A 15,328-nucleotide genomic window follows, 5' to 3' on the forward strand; every position below is an offset into this window, starting at 1 on the left:
GCAATTTTGGGCAAATCCTATTCCGATTTGGACTTAGGTTTTCTTTATCCTAATTGGACTTGGACTTAAAACTCCGAATTTTCTAGGTTTACTTGTGTAACAAGGACTTCTAAAGCCTATAAATAAACCTCTGGCATAGGTGTGGAGAAAGAGGCACAAGCTCTGGAAAGGAACTGAAGGCTGCATCAAGAGGAGTTTGGGTTTTTCTTCTCTTCCACCTTTTATCTTTATTATGTAGTTTATATTTTTTTTTTAGGGCTAGATTGAAGCCCTAGTTATGTGTTGTTAATATTTCAATATTGACGCCTTTGTGATGATCTTGTTGTGCTATTTAACTTGATTAATACCTGCTTGCATGAATTCCTCATATGTGTGTGCCGGATCAACATATGCATGTGGTATGGACTAGTTAGTTAAATCAATTTAGATGACCGAGTCCTGGGTTTAACATAAGTAACAAGAGATATCCACGCCGGATTCTTGGGTTAATCAACATGGGGAACCGGGAGTATATACCATGCCCTAGGCCTCGTGTGTTTGTCGATTTTTATTGAACATATGCTTTTTTAAAAAACAACTTAGTATATACCATGCTAAATCCTTTAGGGAAGAAAAGAGTTAAGAGTATACACCACACCTAACTCGTTGCTTAGGAAAATCTATAGCTTAAGGAGTATACACCATGCCCTTAGGTTGACAAACATTAGATAGACATAACTTGATCAAAGCATTGGCGTATTGATATATTAGCTTAATATAATTAGTTGTGAATATCAAAACCCTAATCCTTTTTAGTTTTTGTTTATCTTTTATTTTATTGAATTCAATCGTGACAATTGAATTTTATCTTTTAATTAAATAGGAATTTACTTATAAACATAATTTACCAATCCTCGTGGGAATGATCCTGTACTTGCACCTTATACTACCATGTTGACCTTGTGCACTTGCAGGTAAAACGTACAATTATTTATCTATTAATTTAGGTAGATAATTTGCACATCAGACTAGTTGAAGTAAACAACTTAGAAAAATGATCAACAATATATGCACCAATGTTTTCCCTGCTATTAAGAACAGAACCATCATAAGCTCTAAGGAAAGTTAGGGAGTTATACCTTCTTCGACAAGCAGTAGAAGCATGAAAAATCTTTGTATTCAAATCAGTGCAGGTAAGCCAGAGCTCTCTAGACTTCTGTTTCCACAAAATCTCTTCTCTTAGTAATTGTTCTTGAAGCTCAGCTTGGAGATTCTGCTCTAAAGATCCATTAGAGATGAAATGAGGCTTGCTCTGAATAACGTTAATATCCGACATTAACTTCTTAATGCAGGACTTAATTCTTCCAAAATGACGATGGTTCCACTATTTGAGAGCAAATTTTGTGCTTTTCCATTTTCTGCTATGAGAGAAAGCCAGAGAGTCAGGAACATCCATAAACCAAGCGCTAGCAACTACTTCATGGCTGGTATGATCTCTTGTCCAAAAAGCCTCAAACCTGAGAGGCTTTGGAAGATCTTGATAAGTGCCAGCCGTGGACAAGAGAAGGGGACAATGATCAGAGTTGGAGGCAAGGATAATGCTGATAAGAGAATTGGGGAAGAGATGCACCTAGTCCTTTTAGCTAAACCTCTATCCAGACACTCCCTAATATTCACATTACCTTGCCTATGATTGCTCTAGGTAAATTTGTTGCCATTGAAACCCAAATCAACCAAAGCATTCGAGTGGACAAAATCTTCAAAATGCTTGTGAGAAAGAGAGCCAAACAGACGCCCACCAAATTTTTCCACAGGAGAGAGAATTGAGTTGAAATCACCCAAAAGAAGCCAAGGGCCTCCAAAAGAATTCCCCATATCTAAAAGGAAATCCCAAAAATCACTACACCTCTGGTAAGTATGAGGTGCATAAACACATGTAAGCATCCAGGGGCTATGTGGAAGATCCGAGTAAACAAGACAAGAGATATGATTTGAATCCTGCTGAATGGGCTCAATTTCCACTCCATGCTTCCAAGCTATACATAGACCACCTTTGGAGCCAACAGGAGGAATTTGTAACCAAAAAGGGAAACCAATGTGATTTAAAGCAAATTGGATTCTTTGAGCCTGTACCTTCGTCTCAGACAAAAAAATAACCTCTGGCGGATGAAGCCTGTTAAGAGCTCGAAGTGTACGGATAGTCAGGGCACAAGCTAACCCCTGCCAATTCCATGGAAGCACTCTCATAGAGAGTTGGGGGGCTGAAGGACGGTGTTAGGAAATTAATCCTATTTCCCAAGACCCGTGAGATGTGAAAAATAAGAAGAATGCAGAATAACAAAGATTAGGCAATCACACACGACACAAAGATTTAGGTGGTTTGGCTTAACAAGCCTACATCCACTGGCGGAGATGACCCGGAGAAAATCCACTATCAAAAGATGGAGTACAAAAATAATAGAAAGAAAATCACTTAGATCCCAAAGCCCCAATACACCCAAATCTCACTATTACACAAGAGAGATTATTCCTAAAATAGAATACAAAAGACAGATGTACAAACTCTTCTTTTACTGGAACGGATGGCGGCTGATCTCTATTTTCTTCTCTCACTCTGCAGCACCCTTTTTCTTCTAATCACTTGTTTTTGGCTCCTCCAAAAACCACCAAGAAGAAAACACATTTGCTGCCCTTGTACCTCCTTCTCTTAAATTCTCTCTTTTTTCTCCTCCCTTTGGTGCTTCACGTTTTTGGCACACACACAAATTCACCTTGTGCTTTGTTCCTTATATAGAAGCTTAACTCTCCTTTTACATGTTGGTCTAGGACTTCTACTATCAGTCAAACAAGGAGTCCAATTACACATAGGAGAAGGACTCCAAAACAAACTTGGACAAAAGTCTCCTAAACCCAAAAGGAGTAGAGAACTAGTGGGGCCCACGTGTGATGGGTGGCAAGTCACACCTAACAATCTCCACCTTGACTTGAATCCCATCAAGTCTATCAAAAGGTGTCTCCTCCAGATGTCTCCGCCTCAGCCCCCAAGGGCAATCACACTCTACAAGTGTCGCTCAAGTCCAAGCGCCTCTTGAACTTGAGCATAGGACTTGATTTAGACATTACACCATGCCTCCCTATCAGCCCCGTCTACCGTACAGCTTTCTCCAATGACTCTTTCTTCTTGTAGACCCATCTGCACCCTTTAGCCTTCTTTCTCTTGGGTAATTCTGCCGATTCCCAAGCTTTACCATTCCGTAGTGACTCTACCTCTTTCAGCGTACCATTCTGAACAGACGATGGATCTCCACTACTAGCTGCTAGAGCAAAAGAAATCATATCCTCAAAGCCATACCTCTTTGTTGCTTTTCGATCACGTTTCTCTTTGCCTCTTGCTAAAGAATAAGACTTTTCCCAGTGCTGTAAGTTTCTTGAAGATTTTCTGTCATCACATTCATCCGTGAGTGAACACTGTTTATCAAGCTCCACCTCCACGAATTGTTTCTCTTTCTGCACTGTACTTTCAGAAAGCTCATCTAAGTCAACAAACTCAGACTTCTTCGGTTCATGCTCTGTAACTTCAGGTTCTGCACTTGACCCATCCTTGTACATAGCACACTCATTAAAAGTCACATTCCGACTTCTAATGATCTTCCGATTTTGATCATCCCAAAATCGATAACCGAAGGCCTCATCTCCATATCCAATGAAGAAACACTTACTAGATTTACCATCTAGTTTACTCATAACATCAGACTCAACATGAACATACGAAGCACAACCAAAAACTTTCAGATGTGAAAGATTTACCTCTTTTTCACTCAAGACTTCTTCCGGTAGTCTATGGCTCAGGGGAACGGAAGACCCCCTATTCATCAGATATGCAGCAGTGCTAACTGCATCAGCCCAGAAAGTCTTTGGTAACCCAGCATGCAACATCATACTTCGAGCAAGCTCATTGAGGGTCATGTTCATGTGCTCAGCCACGCCATTCTGCTGTGGTGTTCCCGGGATAGTTTTCTCCATTCTAATCCCATTCACTGCGCAAAATTGTTTAAACCCCCTGTCTTCGTATTCTCCTCCATTGTCTGATCTCAAACGCTTGAGCTTCAAGCCCGTTTCAGTCTCAACCATGGCCTTCCATTTCTTAAAAGTCTCAAATACATCAGAGTTACTTTTCAAGAAATAAACCCATACCTTCCTGCTTGAGTCATCAATAAATGTGATGTAATACCGCAAGCCTCCAAGAGATGCCACTGGTGCGGGACCCCACAAATCCGTGTGTACCAGCTCCAGCTTTCCAAGCTTAGGTGCTTTGCCAACTTCCGCGAAACTCACCTTCTTCTGATTCCCTAGGATGCAGCCTTCACACAAATCAGACTCAACTGACTTTAACCTCGGTAGTTTCCCTTTTGACATAAGTACCTTCATCTCTTTCTCGCTCATGTGCCCAAACCTTAGGTGCCATAGTTTTGAGTCAGCAGTCGTATCTACAACAACATCTATATCCTTGCTGTTCATGGTCATATAGAGAGTACCCGTCTTATGACTACGAGCCAAAATCCTAGCTCCCTTGCTGACCTTCCACTTTCCACCGTGGAAATAAATTGAATGTCCTTCCTCATCAAGCTGTCCCACTGAAATAAGATTCTTTTTCAGCTCCGGAACATGCCTGACCTTTTGCAGCTTCCATACCGAGTCACTGTGAACTCTAATGCGACCATCGCCTAAGCCCACAACATCCAGTGCCGTTTCGTCAGCCAAATACACCTTCCCGAAATCTCCACCAACATAGTTCTCGAGAATTTCACGGATCGCTGTCGTATGAAAAGATACTCCTGAGTCTAAGACCCAAGAATCAAGGGGATTGTCAACAGAAAGAAGTAGGGCATCATATACTTCTTCTGTTACTATGTTTGCATAATCATTCTCAGTCTCCTTTCGCAGTTCCCTGCAATTCTTCTTGTAGTGGCCAGTCTTGCCATAGTTCCAACACTCAGGTTGTTGGCCGAATCTGAATTTGCTTATCCCTTTTCTGGAATTTGATCTGCCTTGACCAGAGTTTCTATCTTGTCCTCTACCCCGAGTCTCGAGGTTTAAAGCAGCACCAGAACAAGAGGCTTCATCCACATCTTTTCTGCGAACCTCTTCACTGAGAATCAAATCCCTGACGTCTTCATAGCTTAGTTTACTCTTTCCTACAAAGTTACTCACAACCATCCTCACTACTTCCCAGCTATTGGGCAAAGATGCCAAGACGATCAACTCGCGAACCTCATCATCAAAATTAATTTCCACTGAGGATAATTGATTTGTGATGGTGTTGAACTCATTGAGATGATGTGCCACCGAAGCCCCTTCCGCCATCTTTAGACTGAACAATTTCTTCATCAGATGCACCTTGTTGTTAGCCGATGGCTTCTCATAAATGCTTGACAAAGCCGCCATTAGACTTGATGTGGTCTTCTCCTTTACAAAGTTGTGTGTAACTGATTTTGACAGTGATAACCTGATAACTGCTTGGGCTTTACGATCAAGCAGAGCCCACTAGTTATCATCCATGTCGTCGGGTTGTTCTTCCAAAAGAGGTTGATGAAGATCCTTTCCATAAAGAATATCTTCAATCTGTACCTTGCAAAACCCAAAATCTTTGCCGTCGAATTTCTCGATTCCCATCTTTCCTTCTTCACCTGCCATCGCTCCCACTTGAACCAACAGCTCTGATACCAGCTGTTAGGAAATTAATCCTATTTCCCAAGACCCGTGAGATGCGAAAAATAAGAAGAATGCGGAATAACAAAGATAAGCAATCACACACGACACAAAGATTTAAGTGGTTCGGCTTAACAAGCCTACATCCACTGGCGGAGACGACCCGGAGAAAATCCACTATCAAAAGATGGAGTTCAAAAATAATAGAAAGAAAATCACTTAGATCCCAAAGCCCCAATGCACCCAAATCTCACTATCACACAAGAGAGATTATTCCCAAAATAGAATACAAAAGACAGATGTACAAACTCTTCTTTTACTGGAACGGATGGCGACTGATCTCTATTTTCTTCTCTCACTCTGCAGCACCCTTTTTCTTCTAATTACTTGTTTTTGGCTCCTCCAAAAACCACCAAGAAGAAACACCCTTGCTGCTCTTGTACTTCCTCCTCTTAAATTCTCTCTTTTTTCTCCTCCCTTTGGTGCTTCACATTTTTGGCACACACACAAATTCACCTTGTGCTTTGTTCCTTATATAGAAGCTTAACTCTCCTTTTACATGTTGGTCTAGGACTTCTACTATAAGTCAAACAAGGAGTCCAATTACACATAGGAGAAGGGCTCCAAAACAAACTTGGACAAAAGTCTCCTAAACCCAAAAGGAGTAGAGAACTAGTGGGGCCCACGTGTGATGGGTGGCAAGTCACACCAAACAGACGGCCGCCTCAACCAACAAAAGCACCTCTGAGTCCGAAGAGGTTGAGTCATCCACCGACAAGGAGGCGGAGGAAACCAAAAGAAAAGAAGATAGGGGACAGGGCCGGAGCTCTGTAGAGTGAAAAACTCACAGAGAGAATTGTTTTTTTAAAATTTTTTTTCCTAGGAATTGGAAATTGATGGGTCAAGAGTCACAAAGGGGATGTATAGCGATGGTTGAGGGAACCAATATCTGTGAACAAAGGGGCTGGAAAAAATTGTAGATGTGGAAAAGAAAAGAACAAGGGAAAAAGAAAAGGGAAAAGGAGCCAGGGAACCCGAAGGGGAACAAAGGAAAAGGAAGAAAAACTCACAAAGGAGCTAGGTAAGAGAGACAAGCTCCTGGAAAGAGAGACAAGCTCCTGGAGAGAGAGACAAGCTCTCGGGTTGAGAGGTTAATGCTTCATTTAATTGATTAGGTTATTATCCAAAATATGAAGATTATCCATATACAAGAGTAAAAAACATTGTGCCAAATACTGTGTAGATGGAAAGATATATAATGTCAAAGAATTCAACCTTTTTCCCGGCATGTTTGGTTAAATCAAGGCAAAAGAAAAAGATGAAGTATGAAATTGGAAAAGTGGGGACTATTGGATTTTTATTAATACCCTGATGCAGCTGGGTCAAGTTATGGCTTAGTTGGACTTGGAAAAACGCATGCGGTACTTATCGTCTAGGTTTCTCTTCGTGCGGCTCTCAGCTGGTAGATGTTATTATAGTCATGCTCAGGTATGATAGTCACAATTGACTTTCTCGACCTACCATTTTTTATTAAAAAAAGAAAAAAGAAAAAAAAAAGTAAGCACCCCCTTCAACAGATTCAACTTCTGCATGCGTCCTGTTAAAAAACATAATCTACCTAGAAGCAATCTTCATCCAAATTTCAAAACTGCTAGTTGTATTTTTCTCTTGCCATCAAACTAAATTCATTATGTTCTTGATTATGGAAGTATTTTGCTTTGATTGCCCTCCTTTTCACATTAGCCATTGACACCTAAGAAACGCTCTTCATGAAAATGTACACTAAAAGTAAATCTCTAAAACAGAACCACCGAGTCAATAAGTTAAGGAAAAATTATTGCAACCACAAAACCACCCATCATGTGATGCTCAGAGAGAGAGAGAGAGTTATGAACATAATTTTTAATCAATTGCTTTGGGAAAAGGTACACGTTAAAGAAATATTTAGGGAAATACAATATTTCTAATATCACATTAGATGAAATTACAATTTTCTATACCTTAGGTTAATTCAGATAAACACTGTGAACATAAATGTGCTATATATTTTTTAACACCTTTTGATTTGAAGTAACAAGATATGTGTATTATCTAAATTAAGTCTATTTTATTTTCGTTTGGTATGTCATATTTATTCAATTTTATAGTTTTATTTTATTTATTTATAAAATTCAATATATACTTATTGAATAATTTAGATATTAAATATATTTTATAATATGATATATGTATGATATTACAATGTTAACAATTATAGTGATAACGAAGTGTATTTCACGGGCCATCCCGACTAGTGTTTGATTAAATAAATTTCAATTGGCAGGCACAGCCCTCCAGTGAGGCCCACCACCAACAGACCTCCCCCGCTCCTCCAACGGTCAACTCCTCCTTAACCGTCTCGGTTCGGTAATTTCTCCCAAAACTTTAACATGAAGGCGACACCGTTTTGGGTCTTTTCCCTTCGTTTAAACTTCGTGGACCATACAGAGAAACCCTAGAAGAAGAAGAAGAAGAAGAGGAGAAGCAATGGCAATCGCACGAACTGGAGTGTACGTCGACGACTATTTAGAGTGTAAGGCTCTCTGAGACTCCTCTAATTATTCCAAATTTTTTCTCAAAATTAATTTCGCCTAAAAAGAAACTTTTGGAGATTTCCACAGACGCAAGCACGTTACCCGCTGAGCTTCAGAGGCTCCTCAATACCATCCGAGAACTTGACGAACGCTCCCAATGTAATGCGCTCATGCTTCTGCTTTTCTAATTTTCCAATATCTTTTTTGTGTTTGTTGTTGAAAATTTTGATTTTCTGGGGATGAAAGCAACGATAATCCAGACGAGGCAGCAGACCCAGTACTGCTTGGGATTGGCTTCACAGAGCTCGAAGAAGGGGAATAATAATTACTATTATGGTAATAATAATTATAATAACAATCAAGAAGACGAGGCGGCGATTGAGAAAATGCGAAAGGATATTGAGGCAAACCAGAATAATGCGTTGAGTTTATGCACCGAGAAGGTTTTGTTAGCACGGCAAGCTTATGACCTGGTAGGCTTCTTTTATTGATATTAGCTTTTATGCATTGCTCAACAATGTTATGTGTTATCACGGTTGTATTTTATAATTGGTTTTGATGTAGAATGTTTTTTTGCTTTTCTCAACATACTTGGGGTGTGAATAGTTCATGAATAGGGAATGGTTTTGCTTTTCTAGTAGAATTTGTTCAAATATGTGGTATTTTAGGTTGAAAGACTAATCACAATTGAGCAATGCGTGTTTGGGATTGAAGGGTTCTAGGATTACCTTGTTTAGAAGTATTATATCCAATAATAAAAGTAATTATGGGAAAGGTTTCTCTAAAGCCTTCTTCTTTTGGATAAATAATCGAGATATCATTGAAAGCGTAAGGCACCCCAGTTGCACTCTAAAGCCTTCTTTATGTAAAAGGTTTACCATATCATTTCAATGGGGAGAATGTTCCCAATATCAGAACTATAAATGGAAAATGTTGGCAAATAAGTCGCTTCATTGTATGTTCACACCCATCTGTGATTTAAATGCTTGATGACTATTCAATTTGAAGTGCATTTTTCTATACCACATCATTCTAACAAATATGGGCACCCCAATTACTTGTCAAATGACTAAGTTTGTGGTGAAATTCTGTTAGTCGCCTCTATGGTTGCTCTCCGTACGTTCTTGTCACATATTATATAACCTTATGGAGAGGATCTCATTTAAAACTTTAGTTATGGGGAACTTCCAATGGGAAAGAAATTTGAGAATTAGTGGTATAGAGATGGTAGCCAAGCAAAACAGGATCATAGAGGTGCTATGCAATTATCTTAGACTCATATGTCTCCTCTATCCTCCTCTACTTTACATAAAGAAACTAACAAAATCCTTTTCAATAGAATGTATGAAGAGATAAATCACTGATGAATAAAGCTGAGCTTTGCTTAAGCATGAAATTACTCTGGAAATAAAGTCTGTCTCTGCCCTAAAAATATCCAGCTGTACCATTTGGTAATCATAAGTCCGCTTGTTGCATCTAGAACAACCCTAAAGATACATCTAGCAGTTGTCAATAAATACATGTACGTATATTCTGCATCACTGGACACGTACAACCCAGAATGTAGCCACAATGAGCACAAGCAGCCTATTTGGCTTCTCCAAACCCTATCCCAGTGATTATTAATCCTGTATGGTTTTTCATCACCATGGGAGGTTTCTATTTCCCCAAAGACCAGTATTAATCCTGTGGTTATGCAAAAATGTTTTCAAGATACTCTCATTAACTTGAGTCCAGTTAACTCATTAAAACCAGTATGGGTATATTTCAGTTGAATTCCCATTTTTTCTTTTCAAGATATTCTCTCATTCTCCATGATATCATTTTGATGTTTTGCCAGTTTAGCTTCCTATATATGTTCAAAATTTCTTCCAACTTCTCGTTATTTGTTAAGTTTTGGTTTTGGACTTCATTGAGATTCACATTATTGCATACAAATAATTTAATACCCATATTTCACTTTTTAATGAGATTGAATTACTTATTAAAAAAATAATAATTTACTACACATACTAAGAAAATTATGACTTGAGAAGGCTTGAACTGACTTAAGCAGCAGAAGTTTCATTTGACTCTGACCTGGATATCACATGATGCTTTGTAGTTCCTACAACCTCTTCTCCTTGGCTAAACCAGTTATGTCATAACACTGTATATAACATTAGTTCAAGCACTGTATTGCATAACCTAGAGCCAGTTTTGTGGTTTCTTTTTAACCGGCATATTTTTTTTTTGTTGGTGGGCCCCCCGGGGGTGTTGGGGTGGCTGGATGTTAAGTATAACTTCAACTTCATACATTGTGGATTTTCAACATCCTCTCTCGTATAACTAGAGCTTACAGAGTACCTTGTGGTTTGCATTTGCTTTAGATAGATAGCCATGTAAAAAGACTTGATGAGGACCTGAACAACTTTGTTGAAGATCTAAAGCAAGGTAGGTGAACTTTACTGTTATCATCATGTCTTGTGTGATTTTGAAAGAAGTTTTGTCCCAGTATATGAAACTATTAGAAGATGGCAGTTTTATTAAATGATTATCTACCTTACATTTTTTTCTTTTCCTTTTTCCAATTTTGTCAGAGGCAAAAATAGCACCAGATGAACCAGCAACTCTCCCCCCGTTACCTGTTGTCCCTAAAAGTGAAAAACGCAAGGCCTTCTATGGAACGCCTCAATCAAAAAGGCTTGATTATAGGGATAGGTATTGGGATCGGGAGCGTGATAGGGATTTTGAGCTCATGCCTCCTCCAGGAATCCATAAAAAGGAATTTGCTGCCCCCATGGATGTTGATCAACCTATAGATCCGAATGAACCCACCTACTGTGTCTGTCATCAGGTCCTGATTTCTGGTTCCATCTTTTTCATTTTTTAATTGGAAGCTCTTGTCTAGATTGTTTCCAGATTTTTCAGTTATGCTTCAACTGCTTTTATTCGTAATAAAGTGCTATAATTATCTGGATCTTTCAGGTATCATTTGGAGATATGATTGCCTGTGACAATGAAAATGTGAGTCTTGTTTTCTTCCTTATCTATATTTTTCTCTGGTTATAATATGTCTTATGGCTTCTTTGTATTTAGATTGCATCTACAAATTAGATATAAAAGTTTACTAACCAGAGCCAATAAGAAGTCTCAGCTGTAGCTACTTGAGAAAAATTTGTAGACAATGTTTGTGCAATTCACATAGGATAAATCGGGGGATCTTACAAAACATGTCATAGCTGCATGTGTGAAATCCACATGAATTGAAGACATTTAATAGTGGGTTAACTACTACTAAACCATTTTTCTCATTTGATTATCTTTTAATATTTATTATTGGCACCGCTATAAAATGAAAGGAATTTGGGATATTTGAAAACTGACACCTTGTAGACTTATAGTTTCTGGTTTGTTTTTCTCTGAATGAGGAATGCTGATGGCACTTTCTAGATATCCATATGAACAAATTATTTCCGAAACTATCACTTTGTGTACTTTAAATTTTCCTCTTTGACAGTATAAATGCATATTTCTGTCACAGGATCCAAAATAATTTACAATTGTTTTGTTTCATAAGCTTCTTTTACAATGATATGATAAGCGGTCTGCGTCATATCATATCATTGTTGTTTTCTGGATTCTTGTATGGATTAGCTGACTTATAATAAGTTGACAGTGCCAAGGAGGTGAATGGTTCCATTATTCATGTGTGGGGCTGACACCTGAGACAAGGTTCAAAGGAAAATGGTATTGTCCAACCTGCAGACTATTACAGCAATGTCAATGATATTGGAAGATTGGACCTGCTTGGTTAATTGCTTATTATTTGTTGTTTTAGGCTGAAAAGAAGTGGGGAAATGTTAATTATACCAGGAAATTTTAGATTATGGGAAATTTGGATGAGTTATCTCCATTCAATCTGCATAATGTTTCTGATTGATGAGATTGAAAATTTTAATTAGATTAGTAATCAGAAATTATATCCATTGAAGATTGGCTTACCATATAGATTTGACAAGTTTGTTGGGCCTGCGGACCAACAAGTAGGGGCACTGGTGGTCATTTCGCCCTTTTAACTTTTGTCTATTTATTATGGTGCATATATTGTCTGGTCAGATCCGGGGAGTATAAAAGAAAAAAAAGGGCGGTAAACGAAGATTTTGGCGCGAGCTGTTTCGAAATAAGATTGTAGCCTAATGGCATAACACTGCCCTCAAGCACACTCCCTCTTGGAGAAAAATATATTATCCAGGAAAAATCCAAATACTTGTGTTGTAGATTTTGAAGCTTCCAAAGAGCTTTCACAAATTTGGGTAATTTTAGAAGTTCTTCTTGTATCACTCTAAAAATGAGATGGTTTTTAAAATTATCATTTACTCAAAATCTAATAATGATCAATCACAAGTTCAATAGTAATTTTAAGAGTCACATCATTCTTGGAAGAACAGTGGTTTCTCGTGCGCAGGAAAGCCGAGAATTAGGAAAACTTCTGTCAGTAGCCCTAACTGTAAGAGGCAGGTGTGAAAATTAATTAAGTGGACATGTTGCTTTGAAGAGGGGGGTGGTTGTTGAAGAGGAGATCGAGTGAATTGAATGATATGTGTTCTTGCTTTGAAGAAGAGAAAGAAGGAGATCCGATGAAGAATAGAAAGAAGACACTCACCCACGGTAATGAAAGGGATCTACACTACTTGTGGAAAATGCAGTATTTTTTTTTTTTTTTTTGCCTTTCTCACGATTCAAAAGAGCGACTGTACTTTTGCTAGTCACTGTACACTTAAACGGGTGCGCATGTTTTCTCACAAATCTCCGTGTTTTCAACCAGCAATAAGAGATTGGCTTTTGGAAACATGTTATACATGTTTCCATATTTTGTATTTGTTTTGATTCTTAAAACAGCTAGCCAAACACTTGTAGTTCAAAAGAAATGTGCTTTGCTGTTTTGGAAACAGAAAACTGTTTCCAAAACAGGTAACCAAACAAGCTCACAATTTCTTTTCATTTCCACTACAAAATATGCTTTAGTTTTCTTTTTTAAAGAGATACTAAACTCAAGATAAAAGCACCTTACATCAACTTGATGAGCAGTAAAGCAGTGAACAAAGTCATGTACCCTTGAATATACTGCCTGCAAATAACATGAAAGCAATGGCATGCCTACAAATAATATAGAGATTTTGGTTGTGTAACTGCAGCCCACCTCTCCATTGTTCTTCAGGACCCACAATATTCATAGCTTGAGTTGCTTCTACCCTGTTCCATGATAAAGGTCAGAAAGGAAACAGGAAGAAAATTGTTCATTTTTGTATGAAAAGGTCACCACCAACTGTGTGGATCAGTGGATGTCCTTATCAATGGGTTGCAAAAACAAAGTCCTCAGTAATTTTTGTTAGTATGTAAGCTACCTTCTAGAATGGACTTGTTGCAGAAACAAAGCCCTCTAGGGAACAAAAGCTATGTGTGAGATCCTAGATGTCCATGTTCTAAATGTGCAAGACACATGAATGTTGCCAAAACTCGATAAGTTGGTTTGCCGAATGCTCTATCATGTACAATTATTTGTAGTGTAAGTATCGATTTTGCAGCAATTTACAGGGAGATGTTAGAATTTGGTTATTGCAAGAGAAAAGTACCCTGTCAATGACTGAAATTCCGAGGCGCACTGGTGTATATCCAACTCAAGTCTTCTGTTAAGTGCTTATAGTTGTCCAATGCTTCTGTTAAGTGCTTGTAGTTGTCATCTTCTTCACCCGCCATTTCCTCTTTCCTTTCTCTTGGGCTGCTTTCTGCTGCATCATCTGCGTTTGGATTTCTTGTACCCCAGCCAGACAAAGGTCCTTTAAGTGACATTTGACCGCATAATTGGCCAAAACCAGAGTCATTTTTCTGGCCGAAGTCCGGAGGAATTATTCCAAAATTTGTCAAAAATGGTGGCCTGTTGAAGAAATTTGATCCTTCTAAGCCGATTGCATAAGTAGCATCAGGCTTGCTCACTGTCAAATGGCTTACAATGGACCCCCTCAGTTGCAGCAATGAAGGCTTTGAGTTCGAGACTACAAGCTCTGAGCTTAAGATATCTTCTTGGAGTCATAATGTATTTTACTTCAAGCATGTCCTCTAAATCCCTGCTTATCAGATCTACCTGCATTCGACCAGTTCATATATTATTCTTTCACTGAGCAGATAATTTACCTAAATTAAATAGAAGTCTACGTCATGAACCAAACAAAGAAATACACCTGAATAGATTCTTGAGCAACACCTTTTATACCAAGAAGAGTCCAATTGCGCGGACACCATGAAACTTGGCCATCACTGCAACAATCAAAGGCACCCCTGCTTGAATGACAGCTCCACCATTCTCCCCTTTAGAGACTGATGTGTGCAGCAGTTGTTCTACCGTGCCGCCATGCCACATGGGAGTCTTGTAGGATGTAATTAAGCCGCTTGGCAGCATCAAGGTGGCAGTGCTTCCATTTTCCAATCCCATCTTAGCAACGCAGCTATCACCAAAACCTTCAAAGGTGACGCTATGGCCACTGACTTCTCCCTCTAAATAGTCCACGTTGATGGGTTGGTAGGGGATTGAAGCCACTGCTGGCATTGGGAATTCTCTCTTGGTATTGTAGTAGTGAACAAAACGACATGGAGGAAGAAGACAAGGGTGGGATGAAACCAAATGTTTAGCAGGTGTTGTAGTGGATATGGGAATGAAATTGGGTAAGAATAGTGAACTGCAGGCCATGGTCTAATGGCAGGTGCTTCCATGGGGATCAAGCATACCAATAGAAAATGAATACACAAATTCAGTGATAGTTTTCTGGTAAGACAACAAGCAGACACGAGAAGAGGATTTGAAGAGAAATGAAATGAAAGGGAAAAGAAAAAAAAGAAAAGAAAAGCAGAGCAGGAGTAGAAGGCGTGGAGGCTGGAGAGAGATGTTCAAACAACAGATCCAGCATTCACCCTAATCACCTGCCCATTAATCCACTCTCCAGCATCACCGGCTAAGAATCCCACGAGGTGAGTTGTCCGCCCAGAGAACAGGCATCCACAATCCTCTTGATCGTTTCCTCAGATTTACC

At 38.9% G+C, this 15,328-nt stretch overlaps 1 protein-coding gene and 1 pseudogene across 1 annotated transcript; one reads left to right on the forward strand and one right to left on the reverse strand.

Annotated features, from left to right (window-relative positions):
• Positions 1–8,040: 8,040 nt before the first annotated feature.
• Positions 8,041–12,229, forward strand: LOC132178593 (PHD finger protein ING2-like). Its single transcript, XM_059591045.1, has 7 exons — positions 8,041–8,260; positions 8,349–8,420; positions 8,508–8,734; positions 10,631–10,694; positions 10,841–11,097; positions 11,229–11,267; positions 11,920–12,229. The coding sequence occupies exons 1-7, from the start codon at positions 8,215–8,217 to the stop codon at positions 12,028–12,030; spliced, it is 816 nt and encodes a 271-aa protein (XP_059447028.1). The 5' UTR covers positions 8,041–8,214; the 3' UTR covers positions 12,031–12,229.
• A 1,075-nt stretch (positions 12,230–13,304) lies between these two features.
• LOC132179946 (protein NDH-DEPENDENT CYCLIC ELECTRON FLOW 5-like) lies at positions 13,305–15,106 on the reverse strand (annotated as a pseudogene).
• Positions 15,107–15,328: the final 222 nt, after the last annotated feature.

Source organism: Corylus avellana, chromosome ca4 (genome assembly GCF_901000735.1).
Source record: "Corylus avellana chromosome ca4, CavTom2PMs-1.0".
NCBI classification, from domain to species: Eukaryota; Viridiplantae; Streptophyta; class Magnoliopsida; order Fagales; family Betulaceae; genus Corylus; species Corylus avellana.